Below are 27,275 nucleotides of genomic sequence, written 5' to 3'. Positions count from 1 at the left end.
CTGATGTGTGAGTGCCGAACCAGAGGACACAGCTTAAAAATACGGGGTAGACCATTTAGGTCAGAGCTCAGGAGAAACTTCTTCACTCAGAGAGTGGTGGCTGTGTGGAATGCTCTGCCCCAGAGGGCAGTGGAGGCCCACTCTCTGGATTCATTTAAGAAAGAGTTGGATAGAGCTCTCAAAGATAGTGGAATCAAGGGTTATGGAGATAAGGCAGGAACAGGATACTGATTAGGAATGAACAGCCATGATTATATTGAATGGCGGTGCAGGCTCGAAGGGCTGAATGGCCTACTCCTGCACCTATTGTCTATTGATGTTTCCAGGCGGCAACCCACCTCCCAACCAAAGGTCAATGATGGCCAATGATAACTGATATTTCCACACTGTCCCAGGACAGTAATGACAGGTGAAGAAGGCCACTGTTTCCAGACTGCACCAGGACACTGAAGACTGGTGAACATGACAAGTAATTCCACACCATTCCAGGACGGCAATGATCAATGTTTACAGAGGAACCCAGGATAGTGATGTTGACTGGTGTTTCCAGAATGCCTCAGGAAAGTGATGACTGATGTTTATGACTAGTGCTTCAAGACCATCCCAGACTAGTGATGATCTGTGTTTCTAGACTGCCCCAAAACTGAGATAATGAGTAGTATTTCTAGACCACCCAGGACAGTGATATCCGCTATTTCCAAACTGTTCCAGGACAATGATAGCCGGTAAAATCTGAAAGAACTGCAGGTGCTGTAAATCAGAGACAAAAGGGAGCCCTTGACCTGAACCTTAACTCTAATTTATCTTGACAGATGCTTTTGTCAATGATGTCTGGTGATGACACCACCCTAGGACTGGCAATGATAACCTCTGTTTCCACATTGCCCCAGGACTGTGATGATTGATGTTTCTACACTGTCTCAGGTCGGAAATGACTGGTGATGATGATCAATGTTTCTAGATGGCCACTAGACAGTAATGACCAGTGTTTCCAATTCGCCCCAAAGTAGTAATGACCAGTGTTTCCATTGAGCCCAGGACAATCATGATGACTGGTGTTTCCAAACCGGTCTGTGATGACTGACGTTGAAGACTGGAGTTTCTGGACCACCCCAGGACAGTGAAGGCCCCTGAGTACAATGATCACCAGTGTTTCAACATCACCTCAGGACAGTGATGCTGGGACGAGTTGGACCGAAGGATCTGTTTCCGTGCTGTAACATCTCTAGGCTGGCCAAGACAGTGATGACCAGCGTTTCCATACCGACCCGGGTATAATGACTGAGGATGGTCGGTGTTTCCGGAGCAGGAGGCGGGTCTCTACCCACAAGGCACCGCCTGACAAACAAACAAACGGATTCCAAGATGGCGGCGGACAGTGACGTGAGTGATCGGATCTTTATTCCTGTGAAAATATGTTGTTTGTTGCTAAAGTCGGCAACTCCGTGATGGTTCTCACTATACTCTCTTGTGTTCCGGCAGCCGGAGTCGGAAGTGTTCGAAATCACGGACTTTACGACGGCGTCGGAGTGGGAGAGGTAGGCTGAGGGGAAGCTAGGGCTGTGGCTGGTGGGAATCGCGAGCGTCCGTGGCAGAGCCGCGCGAGCACCTGGTTCTGTTGCTCTGTCCTGCACATTAACTGCCTGTACTTTATGTGTGACGTACACGCGGGGCTGCGCGTAAGCCGCAGGTTTTTGCACTTACTTTACGAGTTTAGGTTCTTCAGGGATCTGTCGTTTATGACAGCTCTCCCAAACCATTCCCTTCTAAAGGAATCTTCATTACACCTTTTTATTGAAGTTATTGAGTCAATTGCTCTATAAGCCCTTTTCTTTGTCGAAGCCATGCAGTATTTCAGAATGGAATCATTAGAATATTAGAATTAAAAAAAAGAGATTTGACCTTTGTGAAACACAGAATTCTTAGCTTCACAAGGTAGATGTGGAGAGGTTTTCCTTCTTGTGGAAAGTCTACTGTGTCTACTTTGTGCTGTTGTAGTTTATTAAATTGTAACTCGTTATAAGACACTTTTTAATTAACGAATCTGTAAAATTATAAGAATGTGAATATGTCAAAATATCTGGATGTAGGTTTGCTTGCTGCGCTGGGAGGTTCATTTTCAGACATTTCGTCACCATACTAGAACCTCAACCGGAGCTACAAATCTTCTCAAAACTCACTATGTCAAAGTATATAGTTTCTTTATGTCTGAGTGTGAAGGACACTAATTGGGTTGTGACATAAGTTCAAAGCTATCTTGATATGATTTGGTTTGGAAAAGAAGAAATAGAATCCCCAAAGGGCTGGTTCACAACATCATTGTGGGAATTGATTGTCTTTCTGTGCTCTCACCTCTGAAGAAAAGAAAGAATACTTTCATGTTGTAATTTTCCTTTTCTAGGGCTGTCAGTTTGACCATGAAATTTTTGGAATGAATTCCTTCATTAGTAATCAAATTGAAAACTAATTACTCAATTCAGTTTGGTAAGGTACCATGTGTAAGGCTACATGGTGTTGGGGTAACATATTAATATGGACGGAGATTATCCTGAGATTTGGATAAAGGAATATTTTTAGGATGGCAACCCGGTAACTTGTAGAGTGCCACAGGGATCAATGCTGGGCCACAATTATTATACTCCGTTAGTGACTTGAATGAGAGAAATAAATGTACTGTTCCTAAGTTTTAGGACAACACACAAATAGCTGGGCAGGCAAGTGATGTGGATGACAGAGTCTGCAGTGGGATTTGGACAAGGTAAGCGAGTGGGCAAAAATGCGATAGATGGACTTTACTGTGAAGGAAAATGTGGGGTTATGTATTTTGGTAGAAAGAATAGAAGAGTTAAATAATATTTAAATGAGTAAAGAGTTCAGAAAGCTGCAGAACAGAGATTTGGGAATTCTTGTGTATAAATCCCAAAAAACTAACAAGAATTTAGCGGATAATAGAACAGGCTAGTGGAATATAGGCCTTTTATTTCAATTGAATGGAATATAAAAAAGGGAAGTCTTGTTAAAATTATACAGGCACTAGTTAGACCATACTGAGGATATTGGAAATAGTTGTGTCTCCTTATTTCGTGGTTAGCACTGCAGCCTCACAGCGTCAGGGACCCGGGTTCAATTCCAGCCTCTGTGTGGAGTTTGCACATTCTCCTCGTGTATGCGTGGGTTTCCTCCGGGTGCTCCGGTTTCCTCCCACAGTCCAAAGATGTGCAGATCAGGTAGATTGGCCATGCTAAATTATCCATAGTGTTACGTGCGTTAGTCAGAGGGAAATGGGTCTGGGTGAGTTACTCTTCGGAGGGTCGGTGTGGACTTGTTGGGCAGAAGGGCCTGTTTCCATACTGGAGGGAATCTAATCTAATTGAATCTAATCTAATATATTGACATTGGAGGGAGTGTAGAGAAAGTTCATTTGGTTGGATATGGGGAAATTATCATATGATGAGAGGTTGAGTAGGTTGGGCTTGTATTTATTAGAATTTTAAAAAAGAGATTTGACCTTTGTGAAACGCAGAATTCTTAGCTTCACAAGGTAGATGTGGAGAGGTTTTCCCTCTTGTGGAAAGTCAATGATCAGAGGGTGTAATCTCAGAGTAAGGGGGTCATCTATTAAGAAGGAGGAAATTTTTCTGAAGGTAGTGAATTGTAGAATTCTATACTGCAGAGGGCTGTGGAGGCTTGATTGTTAAGTATAGTTAGCGCTTGTATGGAGAAAGAGCATCATGGGGAAGAGGCAAAAAAGTAGGCTTGAGGAAAATCAAACTAGCCATGATCTTATTGAATGGCTGAGGAGACTCAATGGGCCGAATGGTCTACTTGTACTTCTGTGTCTTATGGCCTAACCCAGCTGTGATGGATTGATGCAAGTAATGGATTACTCTGGGAATTCAAAATTATACGTTACTCCTTTAATATCTCCAATTTCTTTTTTCAGTTAAAAATATTTAAATGATCTAGGAATGATGATTAAAGCATTAAAATAGTGAATCGGGAAATTGGTGTTCAAAAAATGTTCATTGTCATATTGTTCAATTTAAGTGATCTTGAATTGAGAAAATGAACCATGCTAAATACAGAGGGTTTACTGTATCTGATAAAGGTGAAGAGGATATTAAAGGATTCATAATGTATTAAAGCATGGATTCAGTTCTGTTTTTTGGGTCTGCTGATGTATATGAAAATTGTTTTTATTGCTATGACTACTTGCATTTGTATCACTGCTTTTGTTAATTAAATGTCAGTAATTTATGCAGATTTAATTTTTGTGCAATTAAAATACTGCGTTTTGAAAATTGAGCTACTTTGTCCTCATTGTTTAAAAAAAGTTGCGTAAGTTATTTTTTCTGTAAATTATTCCAAAAATTATCATGTTTTACAACAGGCAAAAAATATCTTGCGTACACTAAATTGAAAGATAGTGCTGCTGCTTTGAGTAGATTGGCTGATTTGAGAAATTCCAGTACCTTGAGGCAATCAGAAAAGAAGTGCAAATGTGGCACGTTTTGTACATGAATTCATCTTTATTCTTGGTGTACAGTATATTGTATTATGTTAGTTCCATAGTCGTAAAGATATACAGAACAGACCTTTTGGTCCAACTCATCCATGCCAACCAGATATTCTAAATAAATCTAGTCCCATTTGCCAGCATTTGGCCCATATTCCTCTAAACCCTTCCTATTCATACACTCATCCAGATGCCTTTTAAATGCTATAATTGTACAGCCTCCACCACTTCCTCTGGCTGCTCATTCCTTACACGCACCACCTTCTACATAAAAATATTGCCCCTTAGGTCCCTTTTAAATTTTTACCCTCTCACCTTAAAACTATGCCCTCTAGATTTGGACACCCCCACCCCAGGGGAAAGACCTTGTCTATTTATCCTATCCATGCCCCTCAGGATTTTATAAACTTCTGTAAGGTCACCCCTCAGCCTCTGACGCTCCAGGGGAATTAGCCCCAGTCTATTCAGCCTCTCCCTGTATCTCAAACCCACCAACCCTGGCAACATTCTTGTAAATCTCTTCTGAGCCCTTTCAAGTTTCACAACGTCCTTCCTATAGCAGGAAGTCTAGAATTGCATGCAGTATTCCAATATCCTAACCAATGTCCTGTACAGCTGCAATGTGACCTCCCAACTCCTATACTCAGTGCACTGACCAATAAAGGCAAGCATACTAAATGCCCTCTTCACTACTTTCAAGGAACTATGAACCTGCACTCCAAGGAATCTTTGATCAGCAATACTCCTCAGGCCCTTCCCATTGAGTGTATAAATAGTGCCTTGATTTGCCTTTCCAAAATGCAGCACCTCACATTTCTCTAAATTAAACTCCATCTGCCACTCCTCAGCCCATTGGTCCATCTGATCAAGATCCTGTTGTACTCTGAGGTAACCTTCATCACTGTCTACCACATCTCCAGTTTTGGTGTCATCATTAACTGTTATGAAGCCGAAGGCATGTATTGTACCTTTAAGATAGAGTGAATGCTATTTTGCACTGAGAGCATATAAGCACCTGGCTTATGACTAGCTAGCAGTCTGAGTGTATTGGAAAATTGAAAAATATGTAACATTTGGCTGTGCAATGTATACCTGAGTTGGTTGCTGTTTTGACAGCAATTCGAATTTAACCAATCAGTTTAAATTATGCCTCAGGATGCCAAACCCAATTGAGTTTGAATTTATTGTTTTGCCAACCTCGAACCAATGAGACGATCTGATCATGGGGGTATTAAAAATAAGGCAGTTGAAAGTCAGACAGAGTAACTGCCATCAAGAGAGAGACCCAAAAGATTGAAATAAAAGTACCTTTTCGTATGAAACATCCTCACAGTAAAAAGAAAGACCACGACCCAGGGACAGCTTAAACCGAAGGAAGAAAGACACCAATGATGACAGCTACTGTATGGTTTTGAAACTGAGCTGGCGTTATTTTAATGGGTTTTATTGGAACTGTATATTGTTGTAGAGTTGGAGGCAGGTAACAAGCAGTCAATGGAAAGGGGAAGCTTAGAGTTGTGAATAGTTGTTGTTTAATGTTCACTTTTAGAGTTAAGGAATAAATTGATATTATTTTCGTTAAATAGTGGAATTTGGGAGTTCTCTGTCACTCATATATTTTAACAGGTTATGAGACGAGGTGAGCTTTTCTGGGTGTCTAGTTTAATTAACAGAGGGGTTCACTGCTGTCTAGTAACACTAACCATACATCCTATGTTCACATCCAAATCATTTTATATGAATAATGAAAAGCAGAGGGACGCAGCACTGATCCTTCTATTCTTAAATTATAATGGTCTGGATACATGGGTTGAAATTCCATCATGGCAGAAATTTGTTTTCTGTAAAATCTAAGAGTCATGAGCAGGTCTAATAGTAACCGTGCAACTACTGTTGATTGTTGTAAAAAAAACCTCTTTGGTCCATTTTTAATAATCTGCTATTCTTAATTGGTGTGGCTTATATGTGACTCCAGACCCACAGTTCACTCTGAACTAATCTCTAGGCAACTAGAGTAAGTAATGAAAGCTGTCCAAACTAGTATATTCAAATTGGTGAACAAATGTTTCAAAATATTTCTAGAGAGAAGTCTTAAGAAATGTTTTTACATGTAAGTATAAAAATCAAAAAAACTTCCAAAGTTGCATGTCATGTATTAAGGCTTTATTTAAGTATTAATAAACTTCAAGCATTTTAACATCACATTGTACTTTTCAAAATGTTTAGGTTTGTGTCAAGAATTGAAGAAGTGCTGAACAATTGGAAATTGATTGGAAGCACTGCAAGGAATCCTTTGGAAAAGGTTTGTTTTACTAAATGTTCTTAAATGGATAGATAAAATAATAGTGTTTGCTGTTTCATGTTTTTATCCAGAAATTTTCAAAACAAAAAGCAAAATTGTTCAAAATAAAGGCAATTTAAGTACAGCCATGATCATAATGAATGGCAGAACAGGTTCAAAAGGCCAAATGGCCTACTCCTACTCCTATTTTCTATGTTTACTTTGCTTAGAGGGTTGATTAAATTTTCCACAGATGTTTATAATGGATTCATTTATCGTAGTTTCTAAAGCATCTTCTAGCATAATTTGTGGAAATAATGTTGCAAAATTGGCATAATTGCCACTAGCCGTTGTCTACATTCTTTGGCCCATATCCATGGAATAATAATCTCAGCTTCTGATACTTCAGTTTTCGAGAGGATTTTAGTGTGAACATGCCTTTAAACTCCATTGTGTTGACTCTTTATTTATGTATTTAAAATTTGTTCTATAAGTAACAGTGCTCAACGTTGTGAATTTACAGGGCGAATTCACTTTTGGAGTGTGGGAGGAGAAATCTGATGAAATTTCTTTCGCGGACTATAAATTCAGTATAACACACCATTATCTCAAACAAGAATATTTGACTGATAAAGAAATAAAAGAAGAGTCTGAAGAAGGTATGATTGGCTATTTATGTTGATTTAGTTTTTTATTTAAACCTGAAATCAAAGTTCAAAATGAGAGAAGGCTGATTTTAGGAAGATCAAATATCATTTGGCCAAATTGGACTGGGAGCTTTTGGGTAATTCAAGAAGGAACTAGGGAGAGTATCTTCCAATAAAGACAGAGTGTGATCAAGAAATCCTGGGATCACTGGATATCAAGAAATAAACAAAATTGAATAAAGATAAAAGAGTAGCTTATAGCAGATTCTGAACGTTAAAAACAGAAGGAGCCCTAGAGAAATACAGGATGTATACGGGGAGACTTCACCAGGAAATCAGGAGAACAATACGAAGGCATGAAAGAGGGAGGCAATGGTCTATTGGTTTTATGGCTAGACTACCAATCCGGAGACCCATATAGGGAGAGGCTGAAAAGGCTGGGGCTTTTTTTCCCTGCAGCGTCGGAGGCTGAGGGGTGACCTTGTAGAGGTTTTCAAAGTTATGAGGGGCACGGATAGGATAAATAGACAAAGCCTTTTCCCTGGGGTCGGGGAGTTCAGAACTAGAGGGCATAGGTTTAGGGTGAGAGGAGAAAGATATAAAAGAGACCTAAGGGGCAAATTTTTCACACAGAGGGTGGTACGTGTATGGAATGAGCTGGCAGAGGAAGTGGTGGAGGCTGGTACAATTGCAACATCTAAAAGGCATTTGGATAGGTATATGAATAGGAAGGGTTTGTCGGGATATGGGCCAGGAGTGGGCAGGTGGGATTAGGTTGCGTTGGGATATCTGGTCGGCATGGACAGGTTGGACCGAAGGGTCTATTTCCATGCTGTACATCTCTATGACTCTAATATCCTTGGCACCCAGGTTCAAAATCTGCCATGGCAGATGGTGGAATTTGAATTCAATAAAAATCTGGAATTAAGAGTCTAATGATGATCATGAATTCATTGTCTATTGTTGGAAAAATCCATCTGGTTCACTAATGTCCTTTGAGGAAGAAAATGTGCCATCCTTACCTGGCCTGACCGACATGTGACCTCAGATGCATAGCAATGTGGATGACTCTTAAACTGCCTTCTGGACAGTTAGGGATGGGTAATAAATGCTAATGTGGCATTTCATCATTTCACGATGAATAAATAAAAAAGACAATGGCAGGTAAAATAAAGGAAGTTATTTTACATGTATATTCAAGATAAAAGGATAACTAGGGAAAGGTTAAGGCGAATAAGGACAACAGTGGTAATTTGTGGAAAGAGTTCTAAATGAATATTTTGTGTTGGTGCTTACTAGTGAGAGTGACGATGTGGGTATAGAAATCGGAAGAACTGTGCTGTACTTAAAGTTAACTTAGACAGCGAGGAGGTTCTAAGTAATCTGGCAGGCTTAAGGGAAGATAAATCTCCAGTGCTGGGTGAAATGAGGCAAGGGAGGAAATAGCAGGAGCATTGGCAATAATTTTCTCAAGCCACGGGAGAGGTGCCAGAGGTTTGGAGGACAGCCGGCGTGATACTGTTTTCTCGGAAGGGTGCAGGTAACAAACCAGGAAACTTCAGACCAGTTAGACTAACCTCAGTGATGAAGAAACTAATGGAAGCAATTTTAGGGTCAGAATTAATCTGGACTTGGAGAGGCAGGGATTAATCAAGAATAGTCAGCAAGGTTTTATTAAGGGGAGGTCATGTTTGACCAACTTGATTGAAGTTTCTGAAGACGTGACCAGGTGTATAGATGAAGGCTTTGCTTTCTATGTAGTCTCTTTGGACTTTTGATAATGTCTTTCATGAGAGACTGACAGCAAAGGTAAGATTCATGGGAACCAAGAAAATTTGGTTAATTGGATACAAAATTGGCTGATTGGCAGGAAGCAAAGGATGATTACTGGGAAGTGTTTTTGTCTCTGGAACACTGTGCCCAGTGGGATTTTGCAGGGATCAGTGTTGGGACTTTTACTGTATGTAAGAGGGTTGATCGGTAAGTTTGGGGGTGATGTGAAAATTGGGGTGGTGAACGTACTCAGGCTGTCCAGATGGTTTGATCAGTGGCAAAGGAATTCAATCTAGATAAGTCTGAGCTGATGCACTTTGGCAAGTCAAACAGGCAAGGGAGTACATGATGAATAGTAGGATCTTGGGAAGCATTAAGGATCAGAGAGTGCGAGAGAGACACCTTGGTGTGTGTGTCTGAGTACCTTAAGGTGGCAGGACATGATTAAGTGGTTGATTTTATTAGCTAAGACTATAAATAGGAAAGTCATTTCACAACTCTACAGGCAGTTGGGTGAGGCCACATCTGGAATACTGCATATAGTTTTGGTTCTTGTCTTTAAGAAATGGTATACTGGTATTGCAAGCAGTTTAAAAGGAATTCACTAGGCTGGTTGAGTTCCATGCAAGACTGTACTTTATGACAACTTCCAATCCTGAGTGTTCGATTAGAAACCTGCATTAGTGATTCCAAGCTGGGGCTGTCTAAGATTTCAGTTGCATGAATCAAAGAAAAAGGCTTTGTAGGTGACAGAACCAGAACAGAGAAGAAACAGTTAAATCAAACGTACAAATTTGAAAGAGAAGGGAATTTTCTCTGTTACGTTATAGTTACTCAAGACCAATGTTGAGAACTATATGGGGTTTTGTTTTGCCATGTGTTTTGAAACTTTCAAACTGTTACATGTACATTGCTTGGTTTAATTTGTTTTGATTTTATTTCTTTCATGTAATGAGCTTCTCCTACTATTAAATCCAAATCAACAGCCATGTGTGCTTATGCTTTAGTGAAAGACTGCCACATTAATTTAAGAAAATCAAAATATGATCTATCGAGTTAGATTTCATTCTGGGATCTGACTTGTTCAGTAATAACATCTGCTGGGATCAAAAACTTATATTAAAGTATAATTGAAGTACTGAGTTCTGTTATACATTTTTGAAGGTGTTCAGTTGGATTTATTCAATTTCCAGTTGTGTGCATATGTTGTGTATTATAGCAGTGGATCATTTAAATCAAATCAACCATACTTCCCCAAGGAGGTCACCCTATAAGTGAGCGAAGAGAACTGTGGGATCAAAGAGGTTAAATCCTAAAAGTTCTACCCATTGTTAAATTCTTGTTTGAAGAATGGATATTGCAAATTGGTCTTGCTTGCCATCACATTCAGTTAATTACCAATAGTTTTGCTTGCCTATGCATAAAGGAATTGATTTGTTCTGTGAAGGAATTATTTCCTGTTTTTCTTACCAAAGATTTATTCTTCTTGAATAAAAGGAATTTATGTTTTAACAGATGCTCTTCCTGAAGCAATGCAGGATATGCTATCCATGAGCAATGATTTTCCACCCAGAGCTCACTGTCTTGTCAGATGGTAGGCATGTTCTCAGTGTTATTAAGCTCTTTGTTGTTCTTCTAATTTTGTGCAAATGTCAAATGACACAGTGCACTTAAGTCCATACCAATTTACAATTGATGACTCTCCAGTGAACAATAGGAAAAATCTTGTGTGGGGGGACATGTTCACATGTATTAACCAGACTTGAATTCTGACCCAGTGCAACAACCCATTAATTGCAACATGCGTGCTGCCATTTATTTTTATATGGAAGCAGTGGCTGTCTTAAAAGCATTTATGCATTTAAGTTATGCTTTTAATGGTGAAGGGATATTAGAAAATGTGTTTTGATTGCAAGTATTTTCTGTCCTTTTTTAAAAACATTCTGGATGGGTAATATGTATTGTTGGTCTGGTAAAGTTATCCACAACAATGGAGTCTTGCCTGGGCTTGTATTACAAGTTCTCATCTTGAGTCCCTCTCTGCTGCATACTACTGGTGAAATAAATTGACACATTTTAGGATAGCTATAACAACAGAGCACCTTGAGAACAATATTCTCCATTGGGAAGGCAACCATGGAGAATTCACATAAATGAATGGATGGAAGATACTGTTGATTTATTAATTAGCTTAATTATTTGAATGTAGTTTAATGTAAAAATTTCCAAAAAGTCCAGTATTTATAAAAATTATCTACTACTATTGAAATATTCTGTACTCTGGTTTTCTTATTGTACTCCCCATTCCTGACTAAGCACGTGGGAAGCCAGCTTGAAGAAGGCATTTGCCTCTTTGCTCTTAAACAAGCCGTTTAGAGGTTTGTGGGCGTAGTTTGTGGTATCTCTGCTGCTTTACTGGAACTTATAAGGACAGGTTATTCATAATTCTGTTCCTTTAACTGTAAAAGATTGAGGGGTGATGTAATCATTGTGCTTGCAAATGGTATAATGATCTGAGAGTAGTTAAAAATCAATTTCCCCTGGTAACAGAAGCAGAAAAACAAAGGCATGATCTTAAAATTAGAGCCAAGTGCCATTCAGACATGAAATCAGAAAGACTTAGGACTTTTTACGAAGGACAAAAGAAATCTGAAACTCGCCCTGAAAATACATTGAATGCTGAGCCAATTACATCTATCTTGAAATTGTTAGATACATGTGAATGCACAGATTAATAGCAGAAATTCTGCATTTTGCACCTTGAGCCTGCTCCACCATCTAATAAGATCATTGCTAATCTGATTGTGACTTTATCTCTACCTGCCATAACCTAGGATTCTGTTATGTTATGGGCCAGCCCAAACCCCCTCAAAAAATATTAAGATAGCCTAGACCCTAACTTTTTCTTATTTTAAAGATAAGTATCAGGTGTTTCAGATGCAATTCAATTGATTGAATGACGTGACTTTAAGCAAAGCACATTTATTTTGACACTACAGTTAAAATATAGATAAAAGAATTTGCTTACGCATTACTCTATCGAAATACTTAACAAAATAATTATATATATAAACTACGGCTCGTTAACTGTTCACTTTTGGCAAAGGCAGTTTCAGTAAAATAGATTATCTCACATGCATTTCTAGCAGCAGGAAGAGAACCCCATCTTTTAGATGTAACAGATTGAGGAAAAAGAGTTCCACATCCAGCTTCAATTCTCCCAGCAACTGCTACTGAAAACTAAACTAAAAATTCTGGTTCTGTGGGAACTTGACCCCATCCAGTCAGGCTGCTTCTATTGTTCCAATTTTAAAAATAAAAAGGCCTCACCTGCTGTTTACTTTATATTTGAGCAGACCGCTCTCAACCTCTCTTCATTTTAAAAACAAAGGACAAAATACATCCCTTAAAGCCGTAATGTCATTACACTTATCAACCAGGAACCGTTTATACTCAACTTTAAAATTATTTAGAGCGCTATTGGATGAAACACTTAAATTCTTATATCTGTTTAAGGACCAGTAACATTTTTATTTAAGGTACATGAAGTTTGAAGTCCCATGTATTTACTAACGATAAAGATATATGATTCAGTAGTTTTGAGCAAACAAAATAAGTTTTATTTTACAAAGTTTGAAAAGTAAAGTAATCTACAGTTATGCTCTGAATACCCAAAGTTAACATGAAATAAATATAGGTCGCCGAACGGTGATCATACACCTCTTGGAGCGTATAAAATAGATAAAATAAAGACAGATTCCATGTATTTCTCAGCAACCCATCCAGATCTTAGCGATACTGAGTCACCAAATCTCATTAAAACTTTGCTTTCTTCACACGAGATTCAGTTCTTCATTTTTAACTATCTAACTTCAGAACTTCCTCAAGCAACTGCAATACAGACTTGGCTTACCAAATATTTACCTCATTGTAATCTCTTCCCTGGTGACTGTCACATTTGACTCTCTCCTTCCCACTCCATGGATCAGAGCTGAAAATGTGTTGCTGGAAAAATACAGCAGGTGAGGCAGCATCCAAGGAACAGGAGAATCGACGTTTCGGGCATGAGCCCTTCTTCAGGAAGAAGGGCTCATGTCCGAAACGTTGATTCTCCTGTTCCTTGGATGCTACCTGACCTGCTGTGCTTTTCCAGCAACACATTTTCAGCTCTGATCTCCAGCATCTGCAGTCCTCACTTTCTCCACTCCATGGATCAGTCACATAATTCAGCTGAACTAAGTTGGCGCTGTCTCTGAGTTTCACTAAACTCCATTCTCAAGGCTGTATTGATTTTCAGATGCCTACAGACAGTCACCTTCTCTCACCTCCATTGAAGCATCAAAGGCTCTTGGGGTTTTTTTTGAAATTCCTAAACTGTGCCACAGCATGAAGTCAGTAAATTCTTCCCAGGAACTTTTCCTGAGCCCCAGCTGCATAGCCAGCTAACAGCAAGGGACCTCTACTCTTGACAGATTCAAACTGACTGGACTCCTTGTATTACTAAGTAAAATGTTCACTGAGTCTTGAATTGATTTGAGTGATATACTTAAAACTCTTGTAACAAACTCTGGTGTGTTCTCAGGCAAGATCAAACGTAATAACATTGAAACATCTTGTGCTTCAAATGTAACCATGTCCAACTAACTGCCAGCTTCAAACACAACAAAATTGATTTTGTCAGAGATGACTCTGCCTCCACTGCTCTCTGGGAAAAGCATTCCACAGACTAACACACTTTTCTTCCTCTTTACCCTAAATGGGCGTCCCTTACTTTAAAACTGTAGCTAATAGTTCCAGTCAGTCCCACAAAAAGCAAAGCATGTGTGACAGTGCTGTCACTTTAAAAAGATAATTTTGCCCTGGACTTTTTTGTTTTTGAAGAGTGTTTGTAAAGGCAGAGGTGTCAAACTGGCTATTGGAGATGGCCTAAGTAAATGACCTAGGATATCTTTAGGTTTTCTTCCAAAGTTGGAACAATGGAAGGAGCTTGAATGGGACTAGCTGGTTCTCTCAGACTGCACCTTTTAATTATTTTTTAGCTTTAGCAGTCAGAAGCTGTTTGGGGTCCCAGAGAGGTGGAAGTTTCTGTGAATGATTCCCAGCTGCTACATTCTCTGAAATCTCTCTTGATGTCATTTCCTCCTGGATTGGAGGACTGCATATAAGAATCTGTGCCTGAATTTACCTTTTTAGCAAGTGGTGTTTGTGGGATGTTACTATATTGGAACACTTAATTAGTAATTGGTACTGTATCTATTATTTGGTTAAGTTTTCCAATAGTTATGTTCTAAATTCCTCTTTCTTTTGCATTTTAAATATAGTTTTTAAATAAATTGTGTTTTGCTTAACATTGAGTAGTTTGACTAGTCGTATCACATCTGGCATGTGCACTTCACATCTACCTTGTAAAATAGGAAAAAGTTAGGATCTAGGCCACCTTCTGAAAATATTTTGAAGTCGTCTGCAAAATGTCAGAATCCAGATTAACTAATGCCTTGTACAGCAACATTAGAAATATTTTTCATTTTCACACTGTCATTTTGATAATGCAAACTGGGGAAACTCTGGTTTAATAAAAATGTTTTGAAATATTGCTTGAATAAGTAGAATATTTGATTGTGAAAAGTGCCTCCCAAGAACGTCAATAGTAAATGACATACTTCAGCAAAATCTGTAGAGATTTGGGATTTACTCCTTGCATTTTGTCATTGGTATTGAAATTTGTGAATGGCTATCAATAGCAAATTCATCTGCAGATGTTTCCCATCCTAGGTATGGTTTACGAGAGTTTGTGATAATTGCTCCAGCAGCAAGTAATGATGCAGTCATCAGTGAATCAAAGTGCAACATTCTGCTCAGCTCCATCTCCATTGCATTGGGAAACACTGGTTGGTAGGTAAATATTTAAAATGCTACATGGGTTGTAACATTTGGAAAATGGTATGGATACTAAGAGAGGGAATCTTGCACTTTATGATCAATTAATTGAATTGTTATGGATTCATGCCCATTTTTTGTTTCCTTTTTTTCTTTTCCTCCTTTTCTCTTTAGACCTCTCTTCTCTTATCATGCCTTTCACTTTTCGTCTCTCAAGTACTTTGCCGTCCAAGTTCTCAAACCCCATCCCTCTGAACTCTTTGATCTTCTTGCTCTTTTAATGCTGTTCCAGGCTTGACTCCCCCTTGAATAAACCTACATTTACCTCTGGCATTTTGGAACCAGAAACAATCTTCTAACCAAAATGTTGAATTAATGTGAATGCTGCTGTCATAACAGTTTAGACCTTACTATTTGCTCTATCAAACTCTGCAGCACAGTACTGTGCATCTTTCTTCTTGGATTCTTGACACTCCCCCACACTTTGCTGATAAATGAAAACCCAAATATCTATTGAAATCTTTGGTCTTGCACCTCACATGCCATCCTATAATGACTTGTTCAACTCCCTTCCATCTTTCACCCTGATATGGAGTAACATTTCTGCTCACGATCCATGAGCAGATATCCTTTGGGTGAAGGGATGGTAGACATGGGAAGGCACTAACAAGTTCCTTACAAAAATCTGAAGAGAATCTCGAACTAGGACTCTCAAGTTCCTTCGTGCTTTAGATTTCTGAAGCTTTTCCCCATTTAGAAAATACCTCTATCCTTCCTACAAAAGTGCATAACCTCACACTTTTCCACATTTTTGGCTTCCATTTCCTTGCCCTCTCTCCTAGCCTGTCTAAGTCCTCTGTAGCCTTCCTGCTTCCTCAACACAACTTGCCCTTCCACCTATTTTTATTTCATCTGCAAACTGAGTGGCAACGCTCTCAGTTCCTTTGTCCAGATTGTTAATGTATATTGTGAATAGTTGTGGTCCCAATACTGACCCCTGCTAAATCCCTGTTCGTCAACGACATCCATCCTGAAAAAGCCCCATTATTATTCTTCTTTGCTTTCTGCCAGTCAGACAATCCTCTATCCATGCTAATACTATGCTTCTAACACCATAAACACTTATCTTATTAGTGCCTCCTTTGCAGCACCTTGTCAAAGTGCTTCTGGAAATCCAAATAGATCATGTCTACTAGCTCTCCTTTGTCTAATTTGCTTGATATTTCCTCAAAGAATTCTAACGGATTTGTGAGGCATGTCCTCCTCTTGATAAAGTCATGCTGACTCAGCCCTATTTTACCCTGCACTTGCAAGTTCTCCGCAACTTCATCTTTAATAAGGGACTTCAAAATCTTAAATGTGACTGAGGGCAAGCTAACTAGTCGATAATTTCCTGTCTGTTGTCCCTCTCCCCTTTTTAAACATTAGCCATTTTCTTGTCCTCTGTGACCTTCCCTAACTTCAGTGGTAACTGAAAGATCATCACCAATGCCTCTGCAGTCTCCTCAGCTATGTATTTCAGAGCTCTGGGTGTAGTCCATCTGGTCTGCGTATTTTATTCAGCTTCAGACCTTTCAGCTTCCACAGCACCTTCTTAGTGATGGTCACTATGCTCACCTTTTCCCCTGACTCTCTTGAAGTTCTGGTCTGCTGCTGATGTCTTTACTGTAAAAACAGATTCCCCCACCAGTTCTTTGTTCCCTATTACTACCTCAGCCTCATTTTCATAGAATCATAGAATCCCTACAGTGTGGAAACAGTTGTCTAATGTCCACTTTGGCCTCTCTTACTTTTTATACATCTAAAAACAAACTCTTGCAAACCTATTTTATATTGCTAGCTAGTTTAATCTTATTTCATTTTTTCCCCTTTTAATTGCTTTTTTTAAAGTTATCGTTTGTTGATTTTTAAAGGCTTCCCAATCCTCTGGCTTCTCATTAATCTTCACCATATTGTATGCTTTGTTGTCTTATCCTCCTCTTAATATGTTGTTTCTTCCTTGGGATGAATTTCTACTGTGTCTCCTGATTTACCTCCAGAAACTCCTGCCATTGCTGCTCCATTATCTTTCCTTCCAGGTTCTCCTTCCAGTCAACTCTGGTGAGCTCCTCCCTCATGTCTTTGTAATTACCTTTTACTCAATCGTAATAGCATTACGTCTGATTGCAGATTGTCCCACAACTGCAGAGTGAATTTCATTATATAATAGTCACCCCTCAACATTCGACGCTCCAGGGAGAACAGCCCCAGCCTGTACAGCCTCTCCCTATAGCTCAAATCCTCTAACCCTGGCAACATCCTTGTAAATCTTTTCTGAACTCTTTCAAGTTTCACAACATCTTTCCAATAGGAAGGAGACCAGAATTGCACGCAATATTCCAACAGTGGCCTAACCGATGTCCTGTACAGCCGCAACATGACCTCCCAACTCCTGTACTCAATACTGTGACCAATAAAAGAAAGCATACCCAACGCCTTCTTCACTATCCTATCTATCTGCAACTCCACTTTCAAGGAGCTATGAACATGCACTCCAAGGTCTCTTTGTTCAGCAACACTCCCTAGGACTTTACCATTAAGTGTATAAGTTCTGCTAAGGTTTGCTTTCCCAAAATGCAGCACCTTGCATTTGTCTTAATTAAACTCTATCTGCCACTTCTCAGCCCATTGGCCCATCTGGTCCAGATCCTGTTGTAATCTGAGGTAACCTCCTTCGCGTCCACTCCACTTCCAGTTTTTGTGACCTCTTCAAACTTACTAACTGTACCTTTTGTGCTCGCATCCAAATCATTTATGCAGATGACAGAAAGTAGGGGACCCAGCACCGATCCTATTGGCACTCCACTGGTCACAGGCCTCCAGTCTGAAAAACAACCCTCCACCACCACCCTCTGTCTTCTATCTTTGAGCCAGGTCTGTATCCAAATGGCTAGTTCTCCCTGTATTCTGAGAGATCTAACCTTGCTAACCAGTCTCCCATGGGGAACCTTGTCGAACGTCTTACTGAAGTCCATACAGATACCACTCTGCCCTCATCAATCCTCTTTGTTACTTCTTCAAAAAATGCAATCAAGTTTTGTGAGACATGTTTTCCCACACACACACAGCCATGTTGACTATCTCTAATCAGTCCTTGCCTTTCCATATACATGTGCATCCTGTCCCTCAGGATTCCCTTCAACAACTTGCCCACCAGCGACGTCAGGCTCACTTGTGTAAAGTTCCTTGGCTTGTCCTTATTACCACCCTTCTTAAACAGTGCTACCACGTTAGCCAACCTCCAGTCTTCTGGCACCTCACCTGTGACTATCGATGATACAAATATCTCAGCACGTAGCCCAGCAATCACTTATCTAGCTTTCCACAGAGTTCTAGGGTACACCTGATCAGGTCCTGGGAATTTACCCACCTTTATGCGTTTCAAGACATCCAGCATTTCCTCCTCTATAATATGGACATTTTGCAAGGTGTCACCATCTATTTCCCTACAGTCTATACCTTCTACATACTTTTCCACAGTAAATACTGATGCAAAATACTCTTAGTATCTCCCCCATTTTCTGCAGCTCCACACAAAGGCCGCCTTGCTGATCTTTGAGGGGCCCTATTCTCTTTTGTCCTTAAGGTATTTGTAAACACCCTTTGGATTCTCCTCAATTCTATTTGCCAAAGCTATCTTATGTCCCCTTTTTGCCCTCCTAATGTCCCTCTTAAGTATACTGCTACTGCCTTTATACTCTTCTAAGGATTCATTCGATCTATCCTCCCTATACCTTACATATGCTTCCTTCTTTTTCTTAACCAAACCATCAATTTCTTTAGTCGTCCAGCATTCCCTATACCTACCAGTCTTTCCTTTCACCCTGACAGGAATATACTTTCTATGGATTCTCGTTATCTCATTCCTGAAGGCTTCCCATTTTCTAGCCATCCCTTTACCTGCGAACATCAGCCTCCAATCAGCTTTTGAAAGTCCTTGCCTAATACCGTCAAAATTGGCCTTTCTCCAGTTTAGAACTTCAACTTTTAGATCTGGTCTATGCATTTCCATCACTATTTTAAATCTAATCGAATTATGGTCGCTGGCCCCAAAGTGCTCCCCCACTGACACCGCAGCCACCTGCCCTGCCTTATCTCCCAAGAGTAGGTCAAGTTTTGCACCTTCTCTAGTAGGTACATCCACATACTGAATCAGAAAATGTTCTTGTCCATACTTAACAAATGTCTCTCCATCTAAATCCTTAACACTATGACAGTCCCAGTCGATGTTTGGAAAGTTAAAATCCCCTACCATAACCACCTTATTATTCTTACAGATAGCTGAGATCTTACAAGTTTGTTTCTCAATTTCCTTCTGACTGTTGGCGGTCTATAATACAATCCCAATAAAGTGATCATCCCTTTCTAATTTCTCAGTTCCACCCAAATAACTTCCCTAGATGTATTTCCAGGAATATCCTCCCTCAGCACAGCTGTAATTCTATTCCATGTCAAAAATGCCACTCCCCCTCCTCTCTTGCCTCCCCTTCTATCCTTTCTGTAGCATTTGTATCCTGGAAGATGAAGCTGCCAGTCCTGCCCATCCCTGAGCCATGTTTCTGTAATTGCTATGATTATCCCAGTCCCATGTTCCTAACCATGCCCTGAGTTCATCTGCCTTCCCCTTGCATTAAAATAAATGCAGTTTAATTTATTATTTCTACCTCGTCCCTGCCTGCCCTGACTGTTTGACTCACTTCTGTTCTCAACTGCATCAGTCTCAGATTGATCTCTTTCCTCACTATCTCCCTGGGTTCCACCGCCGCCCCCCCCTCCCCTCCTCACTTTACTAGTTTAAATCCTTCTGAGCAGCTCTAGCAAATTTCCCTGCCAGTATATTAGTCCCCTTCCAATTTAGGCGCAATCCGTCCTTCTTGTACAGGTCATTTCTACCCTAAAAGAGATTCCAATGATCCAAAAATGTGAATCCTTCTCCCATACACCAGCTCCTCAGCCGTGCATTCATCTGCTCTATCCTCCTATTCCTGCCCTCACTAGCTCGTAGCACCTGGAGTATTCCAGATATTACTACTCTCGAGGACCTCTTTATTTAAATTCTTGCCTAACTCTCTCTCTAATCACTCTTCAGAATCTCAACCTTTTCCTTTCTTATGTCGTTGGTTCCAATGTGGATAATGACTTCTTGCTGGCCCCTGTTCCCCCTTGAGAAATCCTTGATCCTGGCACCAGGGAAGCAACACATCATTCTGATTTTTCGCTGCTGGCCACAGAAATGTCGGTTAGTACCTCGGACTAGAGAATCCCCTATCACAATTGATGTCTTGGAACCCGATGTACTCCTCGTTGCATTAGAGCCAGTCTCAATACCAGAAGCTTGGCTGTTCGTGCTACGTTCCCCAGTGAATCAAACACCCCCTACATTTTGTGACAACAGTAAATGTGGGCAGGCACGGTGGCACAGTGGTTAGCACTGCTGACTCACAGCGCCTGAGACCCGGGTTCAATTCCCGCCTCAGGCGACTGACTGTGTGGAGTTTGCACGTTCTCCCCGTGTCTGCGTGGGTTTCCTCTGGGTGCTCCAGTTTCCTCCCACAGTCCAAAGATGTGCAGGTTAGGTGAATTGGCCATGCTAAATTGCCCGTAGTGTTAGGTAAGGGGTAAATGTAGGGGCATGGGTGGGTTGCGCTTCGGCGGGTCGGTGTGGACTTGTTGGGCCGAAGGGCCTGTTTCCACGCTGTAATGTAATCTAATCTAATCTAATCTAAATCAAACTCAATATAGTTTATCTGTGATATCATTGTTTTGTGCTGCGCCACTGAACCTGGAGCTTCAATTTATCCCGTTTTTTTAAAAAACACACTCATAGCCAAAAAAGCAAACAAAAAGCACTTCTTCCTCTCTGCCTGAATTCCTTGAACTTTATGTCCACTTAAGGCTGTGTCTCACTCTGGGTGTGATCTCTTCTCTCTGACCATGCAAAGCTTGACAGAAACCTAGCTGAGAAGTAATGATGCCATTCTCTTTAATGTTGCCTCCCTGTCTGCTTGTACCTCACACCAATTGCCTATCAAGACTTTAGGGTGACAGTGTGATACTTTATTGCCAGATCACATTTTGGCCTGACAACCTACCTCACTGGCACAATCTCATCCTTTGAAAGTCTTGCCTTATTTCATTCATTTCCCTTTCCTCTACCTCCATCACCCTTCCATGTAAGATAATAAAAATTGCACCAAGAACATTTCACTGCTTTTCTCCCACAGTGTCTGCATCAAATTTCTTTTCTACTGCAATCTATCTTGTTAAACCTTTTTTGCTACCTCCACCATTGCCATCAATATTAAATGTGAAGAGCTCTTTGTCACTGTGTTACAAAGTCATAAATCTGTGCTGATTGAGGAAAGCCATGCTGCCTAGCTGTTTTGCTTTTATTGGTCTTTGGGATCATTCCCAAGATATTTTTAATATGCAAGTTAATTCCCAAGATATTTTTAATATGCAAGTCATTAGTGGGATCACTATTATTAGCAAGACCAGTTTTTCTTCTTATTCCTAATTGTGTTAGAAAATAATTTGCAAATCACTTTGTTTGTCCTTTACTTCTGTTAGCATGTATATAATTCATCAAGGCTGTAGAATCCCTTCAGTGTGGAAACCGGCTATTTGGCTCAACAAGTCCACGCCGACCCTCAGAACATCCCTCCCAGACCCATCCCCTTAACCACTAACCCTACATTTTCCATGGCTGTGTTAGTATTATGGACTTTGTTCTTTATTGCTTGAATATCGAAATGCTAACCACTTTGATTTTATACGAGTGTAATGGTCCAGCTGACTTGATAGTAACAGAAGATAAACAAAGACAAAAAAACAAAGTCTTTTAATTTCAGCAATCTGAGATGACCGAAAACATTCACATATTAATCATTAGAAGTGCTATAACTACATGATTTCTTGTCCCTCAAAAATCAGTTTTTCATCTTTGGTCGTTCTCCATGCACAAATTCCAATTAGTTGAAAGCTTTCTTAAAATCCATATTGTTAAATATCCAATGCATGCCATCAAGGAGATCAATTAGATTAGTCAAATAAGACATGCCATTCATAAATTTCAGCAGCCTCTCCGTAATCATCTCAAAGCTCTCCAAGTCAACTGAAATTGGATGGATACTTCAGGGAAATTAATTTGCAGAGCTCCAGGAATAGAGTAAATTAATAGGTTGATGTACAGAGAGCTGCTATAAACAAATGCGCTGAATGCTTCATTATGACTGTTAATATTTTTCCCCTGATTATTGTAGTTCTGACCAGCCTTTAGTTGCTAGGAATGTTTTTACACCCATTCTTGAAAAAGGAATAATCACATTTGCCAGTTTTTAATGCTCTGGCAATTCTCTTTTATTTGGAGAAGATTAGAAGCCCACCTGTTATTTCTCATCTCCCAAAATCTTTTAGCTATCTAGATTATAAGTCATGTAAATGGTCTCCAAGACTTGCAAGAACAAGTATTCCATGTCTTTCGGTTTTACATGATCACTTTAATGAGAAAGATGGCCTTTTTTTTCTGATGTGTACTGCAGCAAGAATATCCAGACTGTAGCCCATGCGTTTCATTTGTGCTTTGGGTATCAATACTTAGTTAGTTTGTCTTGTTCAGATATCCTGAAAGTTTACCAAGGCCTGTTGATTTACTGGTGGATAATTTTGAAATAAAAATGTGTTATCACCAATTTAGGATGTACGCAAACTGGGGATTTGGGTTAGGCCTAGTGCCTTCTGAAGCTTCTCCGCATACACAAGTGGCCTGTGGAGATGGAAAGCTTGGAACACTAATGTGCTACAGCACAACGTAACCTATCAACTCTTCAACTCCATGTAAATGCACACTTCTCTGCACCTTAATTCTAATGTATCCTAAGATTGCTACATTGTATCGCAATTCTAGCTGTAGTAATGCTGTATTTCTGAATGGAGATTTCAACTGGTAAGATAAAGAGGAATTCAAAGAGACTGAAAAACAAGACTTCTGTTTGGTTTAATCTTGCAAGGTACTTTCCAGTCGTCTCTGAGGGCCTGTCATTGAATTAACGTGTGATACCTATAGTCAGTCAATGTATTCAGTTAGACATTTCCTAATCAATACCTTATTTGAGGACTCTGTATGTATTAATTCTGTCGTCTTTAATGTGAATCTTGTTTGTGACATCATTTCTTATTAACAAATGTATCATAAAAATGTTCTCTGACATTGAGAGTAAATTGTCAATTTGGTGAAACTGTGGCCAGATTTTGATGGAGGTGGGAAGTGGTGGGATTGACTATGAACAGCCAACATTCATCGGCATACCTGTTGAAATTAAATATCTCTCTAGGGTATCAGGCATTCATGAATTAGAGTGGAAATCTTGAAGTTATGATCAATTACATAGGATTTTGATACAGGCCCCCTTTAGAGTTGGCGATCAATTTCGAGTTTCCTACCCCTATTTTGTTTTGAGCACTATAAAATGGTCTATTTTATTGGCTTTTTTACAGCATTATCTCCAAGAACATTTGGTGAGCAATAGAACCTGCCCTGAAAAATAAATTTTCTAATCCAAGATACTGTTAAAATTACTTAGATTTTATAAACTAACTAAAATGAAAGAGAGCAGTTTACTTTCTCATGTATGTGCCAATTGTAATGTTTAATATTCAACTGTCCAAGCAGCAAATCACATTCAAGAATTCTTACCGTGTCAAACAGGAAGTGAAAAGCTCTAAAATCAGAATACTTTGGAAAATATTTTGCCTAGAGTGAAGAAAAGATTGGGGCATACACATGAGATAAAGACAGAAGCTAAAATATCACGAACAAACTATAAAAAGCATTAGTCTGAAAAATTCATTAAGCATAATGGTGACATATAAGAATGCACTATCTTTTTATGAAAATGTATTTTCAAGCACTAAATCTGTTATTCAGACTCTAGTTGATACTCAAATCAACACTAAAAATCCTAATTGGTCACACTGTAATATTGAATGGGCTTTCTAACAGCAATGTGAGGTGATGGTCTTATGTTATTGTCACTGGGACATAAAGATTCAGGTATTGTGTGGGGTACCTGGGTTCACAGATAGTAAAATTTGAACTCGATAAAATTCTGAAATTACGAGTCTAATGATGATCATAACACCATTGTCCATTGTTAGGAAACCATTTGGTCCACTGCTGTACTTTGGGAAAGCTACCAGTCTTCTTTACCAGATCTGGTTGATTTGTGACTCCAGACCCACAGCAACAATGTTGACTTTTACCTGTCTTCTCGGCAATTAGGGACAGACGATGAATGTTGGTTAACCAGTGATTGAATTTTTTTTTAAACCTTGCTACATTTCAACCATTGAATTACAAGAGAATGAGCCTGTTTGAGACCACAGCCTGATCTAAGTTGGGCAATGAGTGACACTGCAACTTCAAGATTTACATTCTGCTCTTGTGCTAAATCCTGAAGTTATTGTAATTTCAGCAGGTCAATGGTGAATGTTGGTAGATTGCCATCAAAAGAAATCGCACAAAATCTGGATGACTAGGCTTGAAAAGAAATTGGAACATATTTGTAGATGTTTCATCATATATTTGATTTATTTTAGAAGTGGTGACTAAATGTAACTAATGTATGAAGTATTTTGAGATTAGCAAGTCATTAATTTGTGGATTTTAAATTAGTCAGGTGACTCTATTTGTGCAAATCCAGCAAAAGTCTAGGAGAATGTACGTGGGCGCATGCGAAGGTCCTGGTGTGCGGACAGATTTTGAAATGGTTCATCTTCGGAAAGTGCCAAACCAATATAATCATTTGTCTGGTCTACTAGATATTTTTAAATCAAAGATTGTAAGTACTTCTGAAATGCATTTTAACTGATCTCTTGAAATATACTTTTCTGGATTTCATTTGAATGATTGTTTCATCCAACTAATTTTTGTTTTGTGACTTGCACATATCTCTTATATATAATTTTAAATGGGGCAATTGTGGGCAGTGTGGTTGGTATCCTCCAGGTTGCTGCACAAATTTTTAAAAAACCAACCTGTTCAGATATATTACAGCACACTTCCAAGGCAGATGTGTCTTAAAACCAGACATCTGAACCCAGAATTAGGGACACTTCTACTGTATCACAAGACCTCTATTAAAAATGTATGCTAGCCAGCATTTAATCTTTTGATCCACAGTCGGGCACTTTCTCTGTTGTGCCACTGGCCAATTGAGGATCCAGATTAATGCACATGTGCACACTTGCATTGAACAATGATTGGAATCATAGAATTTTGCAATGCCGAAAGAGGTTATTTGATCTATTGTGCTAGTGCAGGTTCTTTGAAAAAGAAACTCTATTTAGTTCCATGCTGTAAGCTTTCCCCATTCTCTTTGCCTTTTACTATTTTCTTTCTGAAATCCGGGTGGATGCTGCTTCTACTAATCCTGTTAGAATTTTGCATATGCCAACAGCTTCATTTTTCACTTTGTATGATTTAAATATGGCTTTTGATTGGAAATTTGCTGGTAGTTGACTGACTTTTCCCATTTACTAAGAAGCAAAAATCATTAAGAAAACTGATCAGTTTTGAAAATCTCTGATACTTTTGGCTCTTTCAGTAAGAGCCAGTTTCTCTAGTCTCCCCTCTTGAATAAAGATTTATTCTTCATATTATGTTGCTAAATCTTTTCTGTGCTTTTGTTACCTTGAGATCTTTGCCAAAGGAATGAATTTATAAACTAAATGAAGAAGACTTGATGGCCGAAGGGCCTTTTATCCATGCCGTAAACCTCTATGACATTAAGTTACATTACTACTTTCAGTGCCTAAAATATGTGTGTGATTGCAGAAAAAGTGAGTACTAATCCTTTGGCCTGATTTATACTTGACTGTCACTAAAGTTGAATTCTTAATATAGTTATCTGTGGAGGGTGAAGTAATACAAAATACATTTTAAGTGAGTGTCAGAGACTTGTGTGTTCAAACTTCTTATCAGCTTCTGAAATAATTGCAAAGTATGACACAACTTGATTCATTGGATGCCATGTTTGATATATTATGTAAATATATTATGTAAATAATCACCTTTTTAGTTTTGCAAGATTGGTTGGCAAATTGCAGAAGGAGAGCACAAGATGCACAAATTCCCCTGCCACCTTCCCCCAACCTTCCAACCGTCACTTCTCAACTGGTTCACCGGCAAAGAAAAGAATTCCACCTATTTTGTCCATCTAATAGTTTCATCCCACAATAAATCTGAAAGGGTGCAGAAATGATTTACAAGGATGTTGCCAGTGTCGGAGAGTTTGAGCTATAGTGAAAAGCTGAATAGGCTGGAGTTATTTTCTCTGGAGCATTGGAAGCCTACAAATGACCTTAGAGGTTTATAAAAGCATGAGGGGCATGGATAGAGTGAATGGTCAAAGTCTTTTCCCCAGGGTAGTGGAGTGCAAAACTAGAGGACACAGATTTAAGGTGTGAGGGGAAAGATATAAAAAAGACCTAAGGGGCACAGTTTTCATCCCAAGTGTAATGTGTGTATGGAATGAGCTGCCATAGGAAGTGTTAGAGGCTGGTACAATCACAACACTTAAAAGGCATCTGGATGGATACCTGAATAGGAAAGGTTTCGAGGGATATGGGTCAAGTGTTGGCAAATGGGACTAGATTAATTTAGAATCTCTGGTCAGTGCGAACGAGTTGGACCAAAGGATCTATTTCCATGCAGTACATCTCTGACTCTAAATACAAAGAAAAGCTTTTATTTCCATTCTATACTTGCTTTCAAATCCCAGATCTTAAATCAACAGACATTCTCTTCATTTATCTGTTGATCTGTAGACCAAACATGTAAATAGAAAAGTAATTTAAGTTGCTGCAGTGATTGACTATAATATGGTATTTGTGAAACACCACAGTACTTCCCTTTCCATGTTCTGTCTGTGTAGTTATCTAGAATCGTCCTTTTTTTTAAGTGAACTTCTGCTGACGGGAGACTGGATAAGAGTTGTTACTTGTTGGGAATGAGGCAGATGTTGAATTCTTAAGCTGCAGGTTTTGATTCCTCCTGTAGACTATGAACTATCTGCTGGTGTAGCAACAGCTTGGCCCAGCCTGCCTTCGAATAGGTACTGGGGTAAGGGTGGACAAATAATAT

The 27,275-nt window shown here is 39.4% G+C and overlaps 1 protein-coding gene across 2 annotated transcripts in view; it reads left to right on the top strand.

The window, feature by feature from the left end:
• The first annotated feature begins 1,338 nt into the window (after positions 1-1,338).
• The window catches only part of rab3gap1 (RAB3 GTPase activating protein subunit 1), an 89,622-nt gene continuing 63,685 nt past the window's right edge, over positions 1,339-27,275 (top strand). For both annotated transcript variants that reach the window (XM_043694041.1, XM_043694040.1), the window contains exons 1-7: positions 1,339-1,383; positions 1,483-1,538; positions 6,743-6,818; positions 7,321-7,456; positions 10,733-10,811; positions 14,990-15,109; positions 24,807-24,972. In XM_043694041.1, coding sequence (XP_043549976.1) covers positions 1,366-1,383; positions 1,483-1,538; positions 6,743-6,818; positions 7,321-7,456; positions 10,733-10,811; positions 14,990-15,109; positions 24,807-24,972 — 651 coding nt within the window. In that variant the 5' untranslated portion in view covers positions 1,339-1,365. The remainder of the gene's footprint in view (positions 1,384-1,482; positions 1,539-6,742; positions 6,819-7,320; positions 7,457-10,732; positions 10,812-14,989; positions 15,110-24,806; positions 24,973-27,275) is intronic.

This window comes from Chiloscyllium plagiosum, chromosome 7, assembly GCF_004010195.1.
Source record: "Chiloscyllium plagiosum isolate BGI_BamShark_2017 chromosome 7, ASM401019v2, whole genome shotgun sequence".
In the NCBI taxonomy this organism is placed as follows: domain Eukaryota; kingdom Metazoa; phylum Chordata; class Chondrichthyes; order Orectolobiformes; family Hemiscylliidae; genus Chiloscyllium; species Chiloscyllium plagiosum.
Note: the sequence above shows the minus strand (reverse complement) of the source record. Positions and strands in the feature narration are given on the sequence as shown.